Source organism: Ceratotherium simum, chromosome 22 (genome assembly GCF_057802395.1).
Source record: "Ceratotherium simum simum isolate JZ-2026a chromosome 22, ASM5780239v1, whole genome shotgun sequence".
NCBI lineage: Eukaryota > Metazoa > Chordata > Mammalia > Perissodactyla > Rhinocerotidae > Ceratotherium > Ceratotherium simum.
The window spans coordinates 7,596,412-7,619,167 of NC_141921.1; the positions used below are offsets into that span (position 1 = coordinate 7,596,412).

Here is a 22,756-nt window from a genome sequence, read left to right on the forward strand (position 1 = left end):
GGTGTTTTCCTTTAAAGCCCACAACTTTAACCACTGTGATATACTGCCTTCTCTATATCCCTATAATCAGTCCTTTTAAGTCTATCACCACTGCCTCTGCTATAGTTTTGGCCTCAATAACGCTTACTTGGATCTCTTTAAAGCCTCCTTGACCCTACTGTTCCATCCTTTACACAGAGGCAGAGTGACATTTCTTTTTGTGTGTGCGTGTGTACAATTAAGTGGTTTTTAGTATATTCTCAGAGTTGCAGAACCATCACCATTATCTAATTGCAGAATATTTTCATTACCCCGAAAAGAACCCCTGTATCCATTAGCAGTCACTCTCCTTTCCCCCTTCTCCCAGCTCCTGGCAATTGCTAATCTACTTTCTGTCTCCACGGGTTGCCTATGCTGGACATCTCATGTAGATGGAATCGTATGATATGTAGTCTTTTGTGTCTGTCTTCTTTCACTTAGCGTAATGTTTTCAAGGTTCATCCATGCTGTAGCACATATCAGTACGTTACTCCTGTATAGAGCCAAATAATACTCCATTGTGTGGGTATCTATTCATCAGTGATGGACATTTGGGTTGTTTCTACTTTTGGCTATTATAAATAATGCCACTATGAACATTCATATACAAGTTTTGTGGACATATGTTTTTAATTCTTTAAGCTATATACCTAGGAATAGAATTGTTGGGGCATATGGTAACTCTGTGTTTACCTCTTTGAGGAACTGCCAAATTGTTTTCCAAAGTGGCTGTACTATTTTATACTTGCACCAGCAATGTCTGAGGGGTCTAATTCTCCAATCTTTGCCAACACTGAATTATTGCAATAATCTCAACAACTTCAACGTTTTGTATGTGGATATGCAGTTGTTATTGTCCATTTTTAAAATCATAGCCATTTTAGTGGGTGTGAAGCAGTATTTCATTGTGGTTTTGATTTGTATTTCTCTAATGATTAATGAAGCTGAGCATCTTTTTGTGCACTTTTTTGGCCATTTGTATATATTCTTTGGAGAAATATCTATTCAAATCATTTACTTATTTTTTAATTGGTTGAGTTGTAAGAGTTCTTTATATATTCTGGATAATTCACTTATCAGACATGTGATTTGAAAATACTTTCTCCCATTCCTTGGATTGTTTTTTCACTTTCTTTCTTTTTTTTTTGTGGGGAAGATCGGCCCTGAGCTAACATCTGCACCAATCCTCCTCTTTTTGCTGAGGAAGACTGGCCCTGAGCTAACATCCATGCCCATCTTCCTCCACTTTATGTGGGACGCCGCCACAGCATGGCCTGACAAGCAGTGCATGGGGGCCCGCCTGGGGTCCAAACCTGGGCTACCAGCAGCGGAGCGCACGCACTTAACCGCTATGCTATGGGGCTGGCCCCTGTTTTTTCACTTTCTTGGTGGTGTCTTTTGAAGTACAAAAGTTTTTAATTTTGATTAAGTTCAATTTACCTATTTTTCCTTTTATTGCTTATGCTTTTGGTGTTACATCTAAGTAATCACTGTCAGGGGCCGGCCAGTGGCAGCAGCGGTTAAGTGCGCATGCTCAGCTGCGGCAGCCCGGGGTTTGCAGGTTCGGATCCCTTGCGCACACACGCACTGCTTGTCAGGCCATGCTGTGGCGGCGTCACATATAAAGTGGAGGAAGATGGGCATGGATGTTAGCCCAGTCTTCCTCAGCAAAAAGAGGCATGGATGTTAGCCCAGTCTTCCTCAGCAAAAAGAGGAGGATTGGCAGATGTTAGCTCAGGGCCGATCTTCCTCACAAAAAAAAAAAAAAGAAAAAGATTTTGGGGCAGGCCCCGTGGCTTAGCGGTTAAGTGCACGCGCTCCGCTACTGGCAGCCTGGTTCAGATCCTGGGCGCGCACTAACGCACTGCTTGTCCGGCCATGCTGAGGCCGCGTCCCACATACAGCAACTAGACGGATGTGCAACTATGACTTACAACTATCTACTGGGGCTTTGGGGAGAAAAGGAGAAAAAAAAAAAAAAAGAAATCACTGCCAAATGCGAGGTCATGAAGATTTAGATCTATGTTTTCTTCTTAGAGTTTTATAGTTAAGAAACTCAGTTTCTTCTAACAGTTTTATGGTCTTATATTTATATCAATGATCTATTTTGAGTTGGTTTTTGAATATGGTATGAGGCAAGGGCCCAATTTCATTCTTTTGCATGTGGATATCCAGCTGTCTCAGTACCATGTGTTGAAAAGATTATTCTTTCTACCATTGAATTGTCTTGTTGAAAATCAATTGACCATAAATGTATGGGCTTATTTTTTTTTTTTTAAAGATTTTATTTATTTATTTTTCCCCCCAAAGCCCCAGTAGATAGTTGTATGTCATAGCTGCACATCCTTCTAGTTGCTGTATGTGGGACTCGGCCTCAGGATGGACGGAGAAGTGGTGCCTCGGTGCGCGCCCGGGATCCGAACCCGGGCCACCAGCATCGGAGTGCGCGCACTTAACCACCAAGCCACGGGGCCGGCCCTGTATGGGCTTATTTTTGAAGTCTCAATTCTAGTCCATTGATTTATATGTCTCTCATTATGCCAGTACCATGCTACCTTGATTACTGTACTTTTGTGGTAAGTTTGAAATCAGGAAGCATAAGTCCTCCAGTTCTGTTCTTCATTTTCAAGATTGGCTATTCTGAGTCCCCTGCACTTCCATAGGAATTTTAGAATCAGCTTGTCAATTTCTACAAAGAAGTTAGCTGGGATTCTGATAGGGATTGCATTGAATCTGTAGATCAATTTGGGGAGTCTGCCATCTCAAACTTGTTTTCTAATTCATGAACATGAGAAGTCTTTCCATTTATTTAGATCTTCTTTAATTTCTTTCAATGATGTTTTGTAGTTTTCAGTTACAAGTCTTATACTTCTTTTGTTAAATTTATTCTTTTTTTTTTATAATTTTATTTATTTGTTTCTTTTTCCCCAAAGCCCCAGTAGATAGTTGTATGTCGTAGTTGCACATCCTTCTAGTTGCTGTATGTGGGACGCGGCCTCAGCATGGCCAGAGAAGCGGTGCGTTGGTGCGCGCCCGGGATCCGAACCCGGGCCGCCAGCAGCGGAGCGCGCGCACTTAACCACTAAGCCACGGGGCCGGCCCTGTTAAATTTATTCTTAAGTACTTTTTCTTTTTGATGCTATTGTAAAAAAAAATTGTTTCCTTAATTTCATTTTCAGATTCGTCATTGCTACTGTATAGAAATTTTTGTATATTGATCTTGTATCTTGCAAACTTGCTGAATCTTTTTATTCTAATAGATTCTTTTGTTGTTTCTTTGGGATTTTCTACATATACAAGATAATCTCATCTGTGAATAAAAATAGTTTTACTTCTTCCTTTCCAATTTGGATGCCTTTTATTTCTTTTTCTTCCCTAATTGCCCTAGCTAGAACCTCCAGTACAATGTTGAAGAGAGTGAAATTTCTAAAACACAATTCTGGATTTTTATTTCTCTCCTTTGGAACCTTTCAATGACTCCATATTGCCCTTAAAATAGACCTCATTTCTTATTAGCTTATGAGGCCAGGTTGCATCTCACCCTAGCCTTGCACCCTTCTAAGCTAAAATCTAGCCCAACTGAATTACATACGATACTCTTCCCAGCTGCTTGCTCTCTTTTGCTTCTGGGCCTTTGTGCACGTTGTTCCTGCTGCCTGATACACTCCTTTCTCCATCCGTCCTCCATCCCTTGCTTCACCAAGGTAATTTCTACTCATGCTTCAGGTCTCAGCTTACACATAGCTCCTACTAGGAAGCCTCCCCTTATCCCATAGTGCAGATGTTGTGTTCCTCCAGTGTTTCCACATCACTGGGATCTTATTCTTTTAACTTTATTACATGGTATTTGTAACTGCCATTTTACTTGTCTGACTTCTAGACTTTTTGCTTCTTGAGGGTGGGGACTACGTCTTTTTCACTTTTGTGACTCCTCTGCCTTGCAGAGTGCTTGGGGCATAGTATGTACTAAAAACTTACACGTTGAAGGAATTAATTAATAGAAAGAAGCCCATTGATACGTTCTTTATAAGTCCCATTCTTCAATAAACTTGTCCTTGGGAATCCTAATGAGTAGTCTGAAAATAAGCCCGCTAGGCTAGGAGTTGCAGGATGTTGTTTAGTGTTCCATTATGGGACTGAGATAATTATTGTATCTTTGAATGTAATATTGCATCTTTGAATCAGAATCTTCTCTGTTAAATAATAAAAAAAATTTTCACAATAGCCTTTGGGTGGACATTTAATTATAGGGATAATTTGTTTTATATAAAATTTCAGATCTATAGCTTTTCTTTTTTTTTTTCAAATTTATTTATTTATTTAGTGTGTGTGTGAGGAAGATCAGCCCTGAGCTAACATCCATGCCAATCCTCCTCTTTTTGTCGAGGAAGACTGGCCCTGAGCTAACATCCATGCCCATCTTCCTCCACTTTTTTTTTTTTTTATATGGGACGCCGGCAGAGCATGGCCTGACAAGCAGTGTGTCAGTGCACGTCCAGGATCTGAACCCAGGCTGCCAGCAGCGGAGCGTGTGCACTTAACCCCTACACCACAGGGCCGGCCCCTATAACCTTTCAAAAACAATTGGTTTTCTTTTTTTTTTTTTAACTTTATTTATTTATTTTTCCCCCCAAAGCCCCAGTAGATAGTTGTATGTCATAGTTGCACAGCCTTCTAGTTGCTGTATGTGGGACTCAGCCTCAGCATGGCCAGAGAAGCGGTGCGTCGGTGTGCGCCCGGGATCCAAGCCCAGGCCGCCAGCAGCAGAGTGCACGCACTTAACTGCTAAGCCATGGGGCCGGCCCACAATTGGTTTTCTTGAATCCAGTTCTTCAAGGTTGAGGATTTTCCCGACTCCACTACATTTTGATGTAGCAAAAATTACAAAAAAAATGTAGCTCTTTGAATGCTTGTTGTACACTTAGCATGGTACTAAAAACTTTATATAAATTACCATCATTTCATCCTTACAACTGCTCAGTGAAGTGAGGATTAGCATCCTCATTTCACACATGAAGGACAGAGCGGTTAAGCAATTTGCCCAAGTTCCCAGGGGCAGAGACAGGATTTGAACCCAAGCCTGTTTGACACTAAATCATGCTTTTAACCATTTACTTACTTCATCTTACCTACTTATAATGTATAATTTTGCAAATAGAACGGTTGTATCTTACTTGAGGTTAAGCTTGATGGTCAGTAAGTCAAAAATTGTATATTGTCAAAATTATCCCTGAACAATTCTTGAAGTTATTCAGTATAATACAGAAATACATTGTGTCTGCATAAGGTCAACATAGCCAATTTTTTCTTCAGCCTTAGGTCAAATCCTTGCTTCTTTGGTTGAGCATCAGCTGAAATCCTTGGCTTGCATATAGAGACAATATTGAAAATGACAACAAAAAACCCTTTCTTTAAACACTGCATACTGAGGGTGTATAATTACATTCATAGACAGTTAAATGCAAACATGATGCTACTCTTCTATTTACATACTTTGATTTTCTGGACTGGGGGATAGAGTGGTTAGTACTTCGAGAGCAAGTACATGCCCTTTTTTGTATCTTTCAGTGCCAAATGTTGCCGTGAATTGGGACAGTCTCCACAGATGTTTAAAATTTGACAGATTTACTTCAAATATCTGTTAGGAGAGAGACACAGACAGTGTTTATTAGTAAAGCTAATGAACACGGGGCAGTTATAAAGATAGTCAAATCCTTACACATTATTGTCATAACCATAATGTGGTAGTCCACATTTGTTGAGCACTTCTTCCCATGTGCCAGACACTGGGCAAAGTGCTTTATAATCATTATCCATTTAATTTTCTTAATCACTCTGATGTAGTTTGCATAAAACTGAGACTCAAAGACTTTTAATAACTAGTCCATGGTGTTATAGCTTATAAGTGGAGGACCCCGATTCAATCTCAAATTTGGCTGATTCCAAAGCCCATCCTCTTAACTGCTGTCCTGATGTTAGGGTTCCTGGACTATAAACCCAACCTTCTTTTGAGAGGGAAAAATAGATTCCTGACTGTGCTTTTTAAAAATCAAGGCCCCTAGATTTGAAAATGCCATCAACACAAAACAATAATGGTCCCCTTTGCTTCCAGGGTGATTTTGCATCTCTGAGAATCTCCAGACAGACACACTTCTCTGAGCCTCTTCTGGCCCAGCGGTGATTGCCTCTGGGTATTTCCTAACACTTCCTCCATCCTTCTCTGCTAGTTCCTTCCTCTACCATCCCCACCATACTCCATTCCACCAAACATCTCAACATGCCCTGAACATACTTGCTCTTCTTGCTTTGCTGACACATGCTTTACCTGGAAAGACCTGGCCCCATTGTAGGTGACGGTCAGGAGTTTGATGAGAAGTCCCTGGTGGGTTTTAAACAGGGAAATGATAAGATCCGATTCGTGTTTTAAAAAGATCACTCTGGGGGGCCGGCCGGTGGTGCAAGCGGTTAAGTGTGCACACTCTGCTGTGGTGGCCCGGGGTTCACTGGTTGGGATCCCGGGTGCGCACCGACACACTGCTTGGCAAGCCATGCTGTGGCGGTGTCCCATATAAAGTGGAGGAAGATGGACACGGATGTTAGCTCAGGGCCAGTCTTCCTCAGCAAAAAAAGCGGAGGATTGGCAGATGTTAGCACAGGGCTGATCTTCCTCACAAAAAAATAAAAATAAAAATAAAAAGATCACTCTGTCCATGATAAGGAGAATAGATGTAGGGACAAACGCGGAATTAGGGAGGTTAGTTAAGGAGCTTTAGCAGTGGTCTAGGAGAAAGATGATGGTGGTAGTGAAGATAGTGAGAAATAGTCAGATCTGGAATATATTTTGAAAATAGAATTGGAATTTCGGATATATATTAGAGGTTGAGCCAACAAAACTTGTCGATAGGTTTGGCTTGGGCTATAAAAGAAAGCACAGAATCAAGGAAGAAAACCGATGAACAAGGCACCCTCTATTTGTGTTATGAGATGTTCAATACAGTCATCATTTTAAACTGAGACACAACTGTGATTATGGCTTAGAAAATCTTTGCCTGAAAGAGTTGTCTATTTGTCATTATGTGGGTGTATGGTGTCTTAGTTTTCTCCGACTACATGAACCTGCTAAGCGCTAGACACTGTGCTAGGCTCTTTCACAAAAGTTTCATCATTTAACCTTCCCCAAAGCCTTAGAAGTAAGAATTAAAATCCCCATTTTACAGAGAAGGAAACTAAGACAATTTATGATTTGACTGAGGTTACAGAGTCAATAAGGAGCTGAGCTGAGATTTGAAGTCAAATTTGACTCTAAAGCCCATGCTCTTGTCACCACAATGATTCAAAGATACAGAATCAGAATTCCCCAAACTTTCCTCCTCTTTACTTGAATCCTCTCTGTTGACTCTCATGTGTCCTACTTTAGAGCCTGAGGCTGGCAAACAGGACAGCTTTGTTCTTTCTGTAGCCCATCCACTGACTTGCCTTGTGATCTAGGGCAAGCTTCTTAATTTGATGGTGTCTCAGCATTCCCACATGTTAAGCAGGGCTAGTAATTAGTGATGGAGACAATGCTTTGAAATCTGCAGATGAAAGGACCTACAGCCTTGAGTACAAATATTTTCTTTCCCATGGTGCTCTTTTGGTTTCTTATAGCTTCCAGGACCCTTCATAAGGAAAGAAAAATAAATAAATAAAGGGAAAAGGAAAGAAAATAGGACAAGTGTAAAACTGCATTTGCTTGCTCAGTAGAAGCCAATGAAACTTTTGGGCCATAAATGTAATAATCTCCCTTGTTCTATAGAGCTCAATAAATATTACTAATGGGTGAATAAATTTTTTTTCAAAAAACCATTAGAGTAGGCTTTGGTAAATGACTGAAGATCTTTAAAAACGATTCCTGTTTTATTTCTGTCTTCTTAAACCTAAATATTCTCCAGTAGGAAAAAAGGAGCTAACGCTTACCTAGTATCTGCTGTGTGTCAAGTATCAGACTAACTGCTTTCACATGAAACCTCATTTAATCATCATAATAGCATTATCAGGTAGGTGCTATTATTACCGTCAGTTTATAGGAGAGGAAACGATGGCTTGGTATAGTTCATTGACTTGTCCAAGGTCACAAAACCAGGAAGTTGCAGAGCCAAGACTGGACCGAGCTGGGCCTTCCCAGATCTAAATTCAGGCTCTTCCCAAGACACCCTGTTGCCCTAAAAAATTAGTGATGACGACAATTTTGAACTGTCCTATCACACCCTGGGTGTGTGTGGCATTTAAAAATCTCTTACTGCTTGTTCTTTTCAGTCCCTGGCACAAGGACAGTTATTTGTGCAGCACAATTGTTATTATTGTGCAGCCTCACATATTCTTTCTGCCCCGGGCAAACATGAACAATAATGGGCTATATTTATGAAACCAGCAGCTTGGAAGCATGAACTCCAGATTACCATTACAATTGTAGTATCATTTTTTTTTTTTGGGAGCTTAGCACCATTTATGTGGAAGGCCTTTCTCAAAGTCTCATGCAAATAAACTGGTTCTTTGTATATTCAGACAGCTCTTCACAGTTGTTTTTTTTCCATAGTTTCAATTAATCATCCTGCATTTCTAAATGCTGACATCACAGACATGTAGTGTTCATAAAGAGCTGATATGACAGCCACCTCCAAAAGTTGGAAAATAAAGAAATAAAAGTAGCCGTGGTTTCCCATAAGGGTAGGTTGGGAGAGGGAGTGGGAGTTAGAGCAGGATAGAAAGATGGAAAGACAGGCTGTTGACCAAGCTGTTCATGATCTAAGTTCTCCTCTTCAGGATCATCTTTGCATTTAGGGTTATTAGAAATCCAGAACCTCATCTTCAGCTTTCCCTGGTCCAAAGCACCATTTTATCAAGTCTTCGTGGGGGTGATCAACGTCTGTAGGACTCTAGCAACATGCCCTAGCAAAAAGCACATCTGAGTCAGATCTGTGTATAATTCCTAGCCTTGAGACTATGAATTTGGACAAATTCCTCTTCTGTAAAACAAAATTAATAATAATCCCTATAGGGTTGTCAGGAGGATTAAATGAAATAACACATATGAAAGCAGCTAGTGGTGGTTATCAGTATCCAGATTTAAGTCATCAGATACAACTTTACTTACGTAGGGAACATCTACCTTTCCAATGACAGGGATGTGTGTGTCAGCTGTTCAAGGCACTCCTTTCTTATAGCCAATGTATCTGCACAACTGACTTAGCAATTGGAGAGTTGTCTGAGGGGTAGAGAGTTAAATGTTGATCTAGAAGAATGGTGTCCTTATAACTACCACTTATTGAACATCTATTCCAGGCCAGGCTCTATGACAGGACACTTATGCATGATTTCTAGTCCTTACACCATCCTTACAAGGTATTATCATCTCCAATGTACACATGAGGAATATGAGGCTTAGAGACCCAGAGACATTAAATTGCCCTAGAAAAAACAGGTGAGTCATTTTCCTCTGCTTCGTGAAGCTCATTCTTGTTATAATGAATTAGATCATAACATATCTTCTATTAGCTACATTTTACTCTCTCAAACTAGATTTGGGATATGACCCAGTGCTTTGATGAGATCTGGGACATGCATTTGCAATCTGTCATTGGTGTGTCATTAAAAAAACTTCAGTTCCAGAAGGTCTAGGCCTTTTTGGGAGATTGGACCATCACTCCCATCCCCCACTACATGTTAAGTTTCTAATTTAAACCAGAACCAATGAGCAGAGAAAGAAGCCAGTACAAATTATTGGGGGTCTAGAAGGGGGCCTGGGGCAATTCCCATATAATGATTTTTAGCTAGTCTTCTCTTGCTGAGGAGTCTGATTATCATTACTATTATTTTCAGCAAGGCCCAAACCTGCTTTAAGTGGCCCTTACTTAAGTTATTTATAAAATATTTGTTCCTTGGTTTTCTTATCTGTGAAACGGGGATAAAATGAGGATCCAAAAAATAGCTACGCATGAGACTATACATTCAGTTCAGTTCAACAGACTTTTATCAAGTACCTATTTGACTCCACGAGTTGTACTAGATGTTGTATGTAAAAACATCTATAAACTGTGAAAAGCAATATTGTATAAATACAACTTGTTTTTAACTTTACATCACACAATAATTATAACAATAACAATTTCTTATATTTCCTCAACATTTTCCACAATGATTTGTTCATTTTTACACATCAGAAACTGAAGTTCAAATGGGTTAAAGGGTTTGTCTGAGATCATACACTAAGTGACTCCAATATTCTCCTTACTACCCCACACTGCCTTTCTAGGAACCTCTGTACACCAGGGACTCCCTCTATTCACCCAAGAGTAATATCTTGTATCTCATATGGTTTGGAGGAGTCTCCTTGAATAGCAAGTGAATTTGTACTCCATTAGCAATTTATTCCATGACTTTCGGATTTCTTAACTAAATTCGTGTATCTACATCTTTAGGTATTTTCATATATGTTATCTCATTCATCCTCACAACAACCCTAAGGTTGTACAGCTGGTAAACGGTACAGCCGGGATTGGAACCTGGATGTTTCTGTTGTCTAAGCCTTGTTTATTCCACTACACTATACTGCTTTGACTATTAGCTGTATAACCTTGGGCAAATCACTTAACCTCTATGACCTTCAGTTACCTTATCTGTAAAGTGGGTATGATGATTACTACCTTTCAGTGTTGTTGTGAAGCTCAAATGTGATAATCTAAAATAGAAAAGTCAAGTAGAAACATCAGTTGTGGTTACAGGTGATAAATGTACCAAGGTGGAGTAATTTAAAACAGTATCTCCCCTTCTCCCTTGAGTTAAAAAGAATAACAGCAAAAAGACGCCAAGGTCAAGTGGTTGCTCACCAGACCTGCATGTCTGGCTCTTCGTGGCTGGACCTTGTAAAAGGGGTCTAAGTAGAGTCATGGGGTTCTGGCGGCATTTCTGGCATGGTTTGCCTGTGGTGGCAAAGGTCTAAAAACTTGGGTGGGGCTAACTCCATCCTGGGCCTAGTTCAGTTGGCCCTCATGGTACGTCAAGTGGGGACTGCTATGATAATGGAAACGGGTTAGGGCCTGATAGAGTTGTGGTTTGTTGTTGTGGGAAGCTACCATGACTGAGAAAGGAAGACCAATTCTTGGCAAAAACATTATTATTATTTTTTTTTTGGGAGGAAGATCAGCCCTGAGCTAACATCCAAGCTAATCCTCCTCTTTTTTGCTGAGGAAGACCGGCTCTGAGCTAACATCTATTACCAATCCTCCTCCTTCCCCCGCCCCCCAAGCCCCAGTAGATTGTTGTACATCCTTCTAGTTGCTGTATGTGGAACACAGCCTCAGCATGGCCGGAGAAGCGGTGTGTTGGTGCGGGCCCGGGATCGGAACCTGGGCCGCCAGTAGCGGAGCCCACGCACTTAACCGCTAAGCCACGGGGCCGGCGGGCAAAAACATTATTGAAGCCTACTCTATGCTAGTCTAAGCTGTGAGAAGGATATAGTAGTGAGTCATCCCCCTGTCCTCAAGGATTTTACAGTTTAGTGGGGTACCGAAAAGCCCTCAACTAACTCTTAGAAGCAAGGCAGAGTATAATGAGGATCGTATCAGAACAACTAAGAGGTGAGGTGGGAGTTCCTGGAAGGCTGCTTGAAGTAGGTGGCATATATGCCAAGCCTGTAAAGATGAGAGTTCCAAGTGACTGGTTGGTTAGTCTGACTGAAGATGGCAGCGTGAGAAAGTGTAGGCTGTGTTACGATTAACACAGGCAGAAACTAAGGCCATGGGCCGGCCCTGTGGCTTAGCGGTTAAGTGGGAGCGCTCCGCTGCTGGCGGCCCGGGGGTTCGGATCCCCGGTGTGGATCCCGGGTGCGCTCCGAGGCACCGCTTCTCCGGCCATGCTGAGGCCGCGTCCACATACAGCAACTAGAAGGATGTGCAGCTGTGACATACAACTATCTACTGGGGCTTTGGGGGAAAAAAAATAAATAAAATAAAATAAAAAAAAAGAAAGAAACTAAGGCCTTTATTGAGTACATACCACATACTAGGGTCTGAGGATATGGAAATATATCAGAAACAGTCTTTGCCATTGAGGAGCTCTCAGTCTAGAGGGGTAGACAGATGTAAACAGTCATTAAGGTGATAATGACTTCAGAAGGTAGGGAAGAAATGTTAAAAAGAAGAGGAGAGTGTGTGACTGACTTGGGGAGGTCGGGAGATGCTTTGCAAAGGGAATGATACTTGAGTTGTTCCTTGACAAAGTAGGAGGAGTTTGCCAGGTGAACTGTGGGAGCAGTTAGGAGTGCTGCAGGCACCTGAGCAGGTCCCAGTGTTCTTTTTTTAAAAATTTTTTTATGAGGGGACTAGCCCTGAGGTAACATCCGATGCCAATCCTCCCCTTTTTTCTTGGAGGAAGATAGGCCCTGAGCTAACTCCGTGTCCATCTTCCTCTACTTTATATGGGACGCCGCCACAGCATGGCTTAAGCGGTGCGTCATGCATACCTGGGATCCGAACCTGCTAACCCCCGGCTGCGCGGAAGGGGAGCGCGCCTACTTAACCGGTTGCGTCACCGGGCTGGCCCCCGCCCTCGGTTCTTTTATTGGATAATCTAAGTGTGGCAGGCGGCAAGCAGGCAAGGAAAGTATTTCTTCTCTCTCTCACCTAGATTTTTGGCTCCTGGAGGAAATGACTTTTTCAATATCACACCCTAATAGCAGATGGTTAAATGAAAGGTTTTGGAGTCAGACCTGGATTCTAATCCGGCTATCTAATAAGCCGTATGACCTAATCTGTGTCTTAGTTTCCTCATTTGTACAATTTATTTGTGTTTCAATTCCTTCCATTCATACAATTCAAAAGTAAAGCGAGTAGCACAGAGCCTGCCATAAAGTCCTTTTATTATTTTCTATCATTATCTCATTTAATCCTCACAAGCATCCTGGACTTTCGGTATAATTTCCCCCACTTGGCAGAGGCAGAAGTTTAGAGTAGGTAGGTGACCTGCCTAAAGTTCACAGGACAATCCAGAGTCGCCTCCGCCTCCGCAGCCAGTCCGCCCTAATTTGACTTCCGCGCCGGGTTTTCCCAGGCTGCCCCAGGGGACAAGCTCCGGTCCGGCGGCGGAAACGCCGGCGCCAGAATTTGGGCGCCGCCGCGGCCTGCGCCGGGCGGGCGGGCGGGCGGGGCCAGGAGGGGCGAGGCGGGGCGGGCGAGAGGAGGGAAGTTGTCGAAGTTAGGGGAGACGCCCGCCCGCTCGCCCGGGCCTCGCCTCCGGCCGCTCCCTCCGCCTCCTCCCCGCCCCGAGCCCCCGTCCGCCCGTCCTTCCTTCCCCTGCCGTGCATGATGGAAACACCATGGCTGCGGCGGCCCAGCTCTCCCTGACACAGGTAACGCCGCCCGCCCGCCCGCCGGGCTCGCTCGGCCGCTGTCCCCGGCCCGGCCCCCTCCCCCACCGCCTGCGGTTCACCGACCCGAGCGGGTTCTCTCGGCCCGGGCGGGGCGGCCGGTAGTGAGAGCGAGAGCGTGCGTGTGACTGAGGGGGGGCGCCATCCCGAGCCGGCAGCTGCGCCGCGGCAGCCGCGACCCCGCCCGGGTCGGGGGCGCCCCCGGCCCTTGCGCCCCACAGCTGAGTGCCGCGTGCCCCGGGGTCCCCGCTCCGCTCCACTTAGTTTTCCCCCACCCAGGAAGTTTCCTGATCCCAGGCCCGCACCCCAGGTGAGCTGTGGAGCTCGCGCGGAGCAGCCTCACCCGCCGGTCAGCCCTCGCCCCGCACGAGGCTCGCCCTCCGGGCCGGGCAGCGCGCTTCCCCCGGTTAGAGTCACCCTCCCGAGCCAGACGCTCAGGGCCCCCTCTTTCCTGTCTAAACCGGCCTTTTCCCCCTGGAGTTCAACGAAAGCCCTGCTTTCCCCAGCAGTTTCCTCCAGGCGCCTCTCGTCCAGGAAAGTCTCATCTCACCCAGGTACTTCCCTGCTAGCTCCTTCCCGAATTGAGCCTCTTCTCCTGATCAGGTTTCCTTCTGGGTCAGACCCCCTATTAGTTTTTTCCTACTCAAGTTTGCTTTCACGCCCACCCGGTGGACTCGCACTTGATCGCTATCCAAGCGGATAACAGGGAAACATCCTTTAACAGGTGTGATGGTTCCACCGGTCTTGGGGCTGGGAACGACCGTAGAGATCACTCGTCCTGGGGGAATCTTCACCAGAATCTGTTCTCGGGGTTTCCTGTTGCCTTTTGCTTCCTTCAGAGTCCAGTCCTTGTGCTTCCCAGGAAGCCTCTCTACATCACTCGCTCTGGGAGCCTCGTTCCTCCCTCTCTGCAAAGAAAGCCCAGTACAATCTTCCCATGATGTCCAGGGTGATAAGGAGTCCTGCACCCGTCAGTCCCTTGCCGCTTCTCTGACCAAACTCACCCCAGCCTCTCACTTTCTCATCCTCTTTTTTCCACAGCTGGTGGCCATGTACTTCCCTGTCTGGGCCCACCCCAACCTTCCTGCCTGCCTGGTAGTATCTCTCTGCCCCTTTGTAGTCTCCTTGGCCTGGATTTGTCAGTGCTTTAAGGCTTTAACAGTGAGATAGGGTATACATTTGGGTCATCGAGTTGTCTGTGTTAGGATCAGGAGGCTTTGGGGAGGTTCACCTAGCACTCTAGGATAGGGAGACTGAGTGAAAAATGTTCTCCCCAGAAACCAGGAGTCACAGTTAAACATGTGCCTCAGGTGAAATAACTAACTTGAGTTTACAGGAATTATCAGACTCATAAGTGCTATTTTGCAGTTTGTTTGGTGTTGCTTATCCTCTTTTGACAAGCAGGTAACGGGGAAGAATTCTTGGAATGTGGTGTTGGTTGTGAATCTCTTTGGAAGGGACCCTCCTGAAACTCAAATTGGAGGAATGGGAACACTGACTTTTTGGTGTTCACTTTACGAGTCTAGTTAGTGACTTGCATTAAATAAGATCCCTTTGGCAGGCTGTTGCTGTCTGGCTCTGTTGGCCAGTTGGGCAGGAGTTTTCCCTTCTTGAAGATTTTGTTCTCTTGAAGACTTTTGTAGATTTGCTTCTTAGTTGTGTGCATAAATTCTCTGGGTAATACTGTGTTTTTAGTTTCTAATTACTATCATTTATCTCTGGAGATTTTCTTCAGGCTCTGTCAGTTTTATAGACAGTTAAATAATTTAAATATATTCCTGTGTTATGTACAGAGTAAATACTGAATCAGGAGTATTATCCTTAAATGTCTCACATATGAGAGAACATACCTTGATGGTTCATTTATATTAATAATTCAAAAAGTCAATTTAAAATATTTTGACTTTAAGACATTAAGAGGAAATAAGATATATTGTAAAGGCACAGGAAAAACAACCTTTCCAAGTGTTACTATACTATAATATGCCTCGTTATTTTAAAACTTTGTTGATTTGTGTTTTTTTACTTTAATTTTTTAAATTAAAAAATTTTTAAATTAAAAAATTTGTTTGAGGCAAATAAACTGAGATAGCAATGCAACCTGGTTTCACATTCGTTATTGATCTGTGTTTGTCGCGCTGCGGCCGCGCCCCCCCCCCCCCCCCCGTTCCAACACATACCCTTAGACATAGGTATACTTAAGTGAGAGATCCTCCAGGGCAGGGACCCCTTTTAATTCATCTCTCTCCTGTCAGTGCCCATCTGGAAGAAGGTGATTAATGACTGTCTTATGATTGACTGAAAATTTTAAAGGGCTCTATGACAGTTAGAAAGATTAAACAGATGCTGAAGTTAGTTTCTGCCTCTGGTCATGAGATAGTGATGGTTTTGGAGTAGGTTCATTCATTCAGCAAGTATTTGTTAAGGACCGATTATGTGCTAGGCGCTGTGCTGGGATTGTCTCGTTGATGATTTTTTGTTTTTATTAAGCAAAACTGACAGTTGGGGGAAAAATGTGAAAATATTTTAATTTACTCCTTCCTTCCTCTTCCTCTGCCTGCCTGTCAACCCTCCAGCTCCCCAACCACCAAAGTAAATTATCTAAATTTTCATATTCTAGCTTCTAGAGAGGATAGAACACTAGAGAAATGAAATGTTAGTTCCAGCCCCAGCTTTGCCAAGAGCTAGCTGTATGGCATGGAGTTAAATCTCCAGGCCTCAGTTTTCTTAACTTTTAATATTCATTCAACAGATATTTGTTGAGCATTCTTCATGTGCTAGGCATTATTCTAGGAACTAAGGATATAGTAATTAACAAAATAGATACCAGTTCTTAGAACTTGGAGGCAAACAAAACATGAAGCTTACATTCTAGTAGCTGATTCAAGGACCTTTCCAACTAACATTCTTTCTTATAGATCATATTCTATGATTTGTAGATCTGTTGGTGACTTTGCTGTGTACCCTTAGTGTTTTCTAATTTCAGTTGTCTTCACTAGATGTTCTGTTTTCTTCTTGACAGTAAGAAGTAAAACGAGTGAGAACGATCTTGTGATTTTTGCTTATGGTGGTAGATTACAAAAAAGATACTAATACTTTTTAAACTTTTCCAATTGCCTATTTCTTCCTCAAGCTTAATAATAACAATAATACTGTTAGCTTCTCTTTGGGAGTTACTCTATGCCAGGAATTGTACTTCACTTAATCTAACACTCCATTTTGCAAATGGGGGAAGTAATTTACATAAACCAGTAAGTGGTAAATCTAAAATTTGAACCAAGGTCTGTAGGACTTCAGGAGCTATTTCACTGTACTTCTCTGTGTACTAGATGCTTGGCATATCCAGTGCTCCCTTGAATTTTTGATTCTCTTTTTCAGTATATGCCCTGTTGTCCTAATTAGGTAGTAAACTTCTTGAGGATAGAAGCCATATCTTTTGCTTGAGTCTCCAGTGCCTTTCATGGTATCTTAACAATACAGTTGTTTGTGTGCAAGTAGAGCTCTTGATGATGATAAAGGTTTTATTTTATTGAACTATGGCATGATATGAGTTTTTAAAATAATCTTCCAGCAGCTTTATGCTGAACTTTTGTTTTAATTAGCAAGGATTCTTTTTTTAATAATGAAAAAGCCGTTAGAATGGGACTTAATTTTAAAAATCTTAGTATATGGTCTGAAACAATACTATAAGAATACATTTCCTTTTAACCCTTTTTTAATTCTTTTTTCTTTTTTTGTGAGGAAGATCAACCCTGAGCTAACATCCATGCCAATCCTCCTCTAAAATTTTGCCGAGGAAGACTGGCCCTGGGCTAACATCTGTGCCTATCTTCCTCCACTTTATATGGGACACCACCACAGCATGGCGTGACAAGTGGTGCCTCGGTGCGCGCCCGGGCAGCCAACAGCGGAGCGTGGGCACTTAAGTGCTACGCCATGGGGCCGGCCCCAACCCTTTTTTTAAATTGCAAGAGTGATATAACTGCATTACAGAAAATTTGGAAATTGGAGGAAAAATGTCCCATAATTTCACAGTTTCTGGTGTTTATTTTCAATTTCATTAAAAAAAAAGTACACAATGTGTGTTAATAAATGTTTTTCACCTTAGTGATCTGGTTTAACAATTATGACAGTAAATATAGGGTGGAGTATGAAAATTACAACATGTTCTCAGAAGCAGAAAAGGATTATTTATTCAGCATGACATTTTACTTCCTATTATGTGAAAGGCACAATAATGATATATATATTTTTGCCTGCAATTACGTTCCGGTATACTCAGGAAATCCGTGCTTCCTTGAGCCATATCTAACCATTCTCAAAAATGGCTTGGAATGTTCTACATTCGGGAGGAGTTGTCACAGTTAAAATTAATTAGGAACAGTTGGGTTTGTCCAATAGAAGATCTCCTAGGAATAACCTAAGAGTGTATTCCTTTGTTTTCACTCTGTTTGCAGACACAGTGATAGTAACAGACTAACATGTAGTAGAAAAAGATTGAGCCTCTTTATTTAGCGATCAATCATAGTTCTAATCTGCGCTGTCACTAATAGTCTGGTTTAAGGGCTCAATCTAAGGTGTTTTACTTACTCTTCAAGGAATTAATAAACACAGTTTATACGATTCTTTGTTTTGTGAGTTTTGGACTTAATAAAATTGGAACTCTGGCAACCAAAGGCAGGAAAATGGCTTGAGAGAGAGAGAGAGAGAAAGAGCCAGCGAGTGAGAGAGAGATATAGATAGATAGATAGGGGCCGGCCCCGTGGCTTAGGTTAAGTGCGCGTGCTCCGCTGCTGGCGGCCCGGGTTCGGATCCTGGGCATGCACCGCCGCACTGCTTCTCTGGCCGTGCTGAGGCCGTGTCCCACATACAGCAACTAGAAGGATGTGCAACTATGACATACAACTGTCTACTGGGGCTTTGGGGGAAAAAATAAATAAATAAAAAATTGTTTAGATAGATAGATATCTGGTTACTTGGAGAATTGATAGAAATAAATGAAAAGTTAATCCAGGCAGAGTTCATTAGGCAAATCCATACACTGGAATTTCATTTTAAAGTGGTTGAACTTTCAACAAGATAAAATATTATGCCTTTGTTAAAAATTGTGTTTATTAAGAGCTTGTGATAATCTGAGGAATGTTATAATTTGAATGCTGTATTTCAGTAAAGTAGAAACATTTTATTTAGACAAATGGTCTAACCCAGTTAAGCATGCATAGAAAAAAGACAAAGAAAAAAAAACCAAGATTTTATAGTATGGTTATGGTTTTTATATACCTTCCTTTCAATAGTGAGCGTGTAGTTCTTCTGTAATCAGCTGATTTAGCATTTCTTTTTTTTTTTTTAATTTTTTGTTTATTGCAGTAACATTGGTTTATAACATTGTAAAAATTTCAGGTGTACATCATTGTACTTCTATTTCTGCATGGACTACATCATGTTCACCACCCAAATACTAATTACAACCCATCACCACACACATGTGCCGAATTATCCCTTTCACCCTCCTCCCTCCCCCCTTCCCCTCTGGTAACCACCAATCCACTCTCTGTCCCTATGTGTTTGTTTATTGTTGTTATTATCTACTACTTAATGAAGGAAATCATACGGTATTTGACCTTCTCCCTCTGACTTATTTCACTTGATTTAGCATTTCTACATGACGATTTTTTGGAAAATTTATTATTTTAAATTGAAATTAATAACTATGTAAAGTAAAAAATCTGTGTTTTAAGATTGCATCTATACTCATATTTCATCTTAAACATTCCTGTGTTTGGATTTAGAGAAATTGGTCAGAATAATATAATAATTATTATTATAATTGGTTTGGAATTCAGTCAGAGGACTAATTTATAATTTTGTGTGCCGCTTTATAATTTACAAAGCATTTTATGCTCTCTCATTTGATCTTCACAATAACCAGTGAGCTAGGCTATTATTACTATCATTTCAAATTGGAGAATACTGAGGTTCAGAATTTGTGACTCAAGTTTTATAGCCAGTGAATAAAAGCCAGCATAAACCCATGCTAAAAATTCAGACAATAGGAGTAAGAGTCTCCTTATCTGGGCCTTCAGTCTCCTCCCTAGAGGCAGTCATTCTTGCCAGTTTCATGTGTGTATTTCCAGCAGAAGTCTGTGATGTATATGCAAATATATATATGTGTGTGTGTGTGTGTGTGAATGTGTGTATATATGTAGTGGCTTATTATTACATTTATTTATTTATTTTTAGCTTAATTGATCCAGGAGATTGTTCTATACCAGCACATATAGATTTCCCTCATTATTTTAAAAACTTCAGGATATTCTCTTAAATGAATATACTTAATTTATTTAACTAGGCACTTAATGATGGACATTTATGTTATTTCCAAGCTTTTATTACCAACAGTGCTGCAGTGAATATTCTTTTACACATCTTTGTGCACGTGTGTATGTGCATTAGTTTTTAGTGGGTATAATTGTTGAGCCAGTTTTTAATTTGGATATTGCTAATTTGCATTCAGAAAGGTTGTACCAGCAACTTTTCCTCCAGTCATCAACATAGTATATTATCAAACTTTTGGTCATTGTCAACTTGATATATAAAAATGATATTTGTTAAAAGGCTGCCTTATGCACTGTGCTTTTCCTACCACATAAATTTGAACATTTTAGTATCTTGTACAAAAGTAAGGTAGAAGTGAGGCATAAGAAACTTATCTTTGTGATATAAACAATGCTTTCATAAATTGGACTTGCAATTAAAAAATAAAGGTTGGAGCTCTTTTTTTTTTTAAATTTTATTTATTTATTTTTTCCCCCAAAGCCCCAGTAGATAGTTGTATGTCATAGCTGCACATCCTTCTAGTTGCTGTATGTGGGACGCGGCCTCAGCATGGCCGGAGAAGCGGTGCGTCGGTGCGCGCCCAGGATCCGAACCCGGGCCGCTAGCAGCGGAGCGCGCACACTTAACTGCTGAGCCACGGGGCTGGCCCTGGAGCTCTTTTAAAAACATTTTTATGTGGTACAAATATAGAAAGAAAAGTAAGCCTTTGTTCCTCCCTATTTAGATTGGGGATTTTATCATGGGATTTAATGGTACCCGGAGTTTCCCATCTGAAATAATCAAGCTGCTTATTTCTTGTGTGTGCAATAAAAATACAAATTTGGTTAAGAACATACTTTTGGGGGGAAAGCTTCTATATTACAATACTTTGGTTTTTTCTAGATCATGGTTTCTCAGTCTTGGCACTATTGACGTTTACGGCCAGAAAATTCTTTGGTGTGGGGAGCCGTCCTGTGCGTTGTGGGATGTTTTGCTGCATCTTTATCCACAAGATGCTGTTAGCACTCTTTCCAGTTGAGACAATCTCCAGACATTGTTGGATGTTTCCTGGGGCAAAATTGCCCCTAGTTGAGAATCACTGGTTTAAATATATGCTTTTTACACTTAGTGATGCGCTAAGGTATATGGGAGATACAGAGGTATATGTTTTCTTGGGATAGTGACGGGGGAATAGTTTATCTTCATATTTTAATTCTTAAACCTGCCATAAACCATGAATGACTAATTATGCGTAGATATTGAGCTTAAAAAACTTAACTGATGATACAACTGGAAATTGTGAACTTAATTTTATGTGTGATTTCTCTGCCTTTCTTAGCATGATCTTATTTTAGTTGTGGAACAATTTCCTAGTGGGCTAAATATTAACGCAAAGATCCCGGAAGAAAAACACTCTTATGCCACTGTTGAGAAGGAAGAGGACTGATGTTTTTTAAACTCCTAATAAGCAGTTGGTACTTTTAGGTGATTTACATATATTATTTCACTTACTCTTCACAGCCTTTCTACAAGTAGGAATTAATGTTTTGAATTACTTACTCAGGGTTGTGTTGTAAGTGGTAGATCTGAGATTTGAACCCAGGCACATCTGTTCTCAATCACATTTGCTATGCTGCTTTCTGTAAATAGTCATTGACAATATTTCAGATAAATTTAGGGATAAGAATGAACATGCACATGATATTATATTCCTCTGTTGTTATGTAAAAGGAATAAATATTCAGAGAGTGGGGTCTGTGTGCATGTGAGAGAGAGAGAGAGAAGAGATCAATACTGGGATAATAACAACAATAATTAATACTTATTGAGCATTTATGATGTGTCAAGCACTGTTTTCAATAATCCTTACAACCTGATGAACTTTTCAATAATCTTTACAACCTGATAACTGGATCATCCGTATTATCATTGTTTTACAAAAAAGAGAAAATTTAGGCACAGAGGCGAAGTAATTTGTTCAAGTCAAGCTGCTGCCAAATAGTAGAGCCAGGATTATAACCCAGGTGGTGTAAGCAGCTCGTATAAATTGAATGCGTCTGTGTATTTTTAAGGGCAAAATATCTCTGACAGAACTAATTATGACAGTGCCATTCCTTGGTTATAACTGAATATAAGTTCTAGGCTGCAGCATTTTCTCACTTGAAAATCAACTTATCATTGCATAGATCACATCTCTAGAAAGTGATTGTTGTACCAAGTTACAGTGGAGGGTTTTTGTAGACATGATAGAAGGTAGTTTTACATTTTTGCAACCTCTAGGAATTGATTACTCGTGAAAACCTAAGCCTGTCTGGGTTAATATACATCATGCCACTATTTACTTTCAAGCTAATAGTCTCTTGGAGATAGTAGTTTGGACTTGGAGTTTCTTCAATATTTTATTGCTGGAGACGATACCATGTGTCAGAGAAAAATTCCTGAGAAACAAACTGTTTTATTAAAGAAAACCTAGAACCACTAAGTCTAAGGATTTCTGATGCTCCAGACATGAACATTGTTGAGAAGGTGAAATAAAGGGCGACCTTGGGCTTTGCAGTCAGAATGTCTCAGGTTTAAATCCTTTATTTGATTGCGTAACAAATTTATTAGCCTCTATTTTTTTTTTAACTTATAAAATGGGGAATAAATTTAACCTCTAGGATTTGTGGTGAAGATTATGTGAAATAGTGGATATGAAGGTCCGGAATCAGTTTAAATGGTAGCAGCTATTAATAATAATAATAAAATAACAATAACAACAACAACAACTACCACCACTAGCCAACTATTTAAAATTGGTAGATTTTAGTTATTAACAGGGCTGTTAATTTTTATGAAATGTTGCACTTAATTGGAATTTTCATAGATCACTGATACTAAGGGTTATTAGTAGCCTCATTCTATCTTATATTCTCTAGGTACAACACAGGTATATCATTATGCATATACTAAAAATATGATACAGGCTTTAAAGGTGCTTCCCTTATTGCTGGTTTATCCTGTTTTATTTCAGCAAACATT

The 22,756-nt window shown here is 41.0% G+C and overlaps 1 protein-coding gene across 6 annotated transcripts in view; it reads left to right on the forward strand.

Annotated features, from left to right (window-relative positions):
- The first annotated feature begins 13,251 nt into the window (after nt 1–13,251).
- EPS15 (epidermal growth factor receptor pathway substrate 15) overlaps nt 13,252–22,756 on the forward strand; it is a 138,437-nt gene continuing 128,932 nt past the window's right edge. For 5 of the 6 annotated variants that reach the window (XM_087445955.1, XM_004438542.3, XM_087445959.1 and 2 more), the window contains exon 1: nt 13,253–13,402. In XM_087445955.1, the coding sequence (XP_087302081.1) occupies nt 13,370–13,402 (33 nt within the window). In that variant the 5' untranslated portion in view covers nt 13,253–13,369. Of the gene's footprint in view, nt 13,403–22,756 lie in introns of all 6 variants that reach the window. The other variant, XM_087445957.1, reaches the window with a different exon arrangement.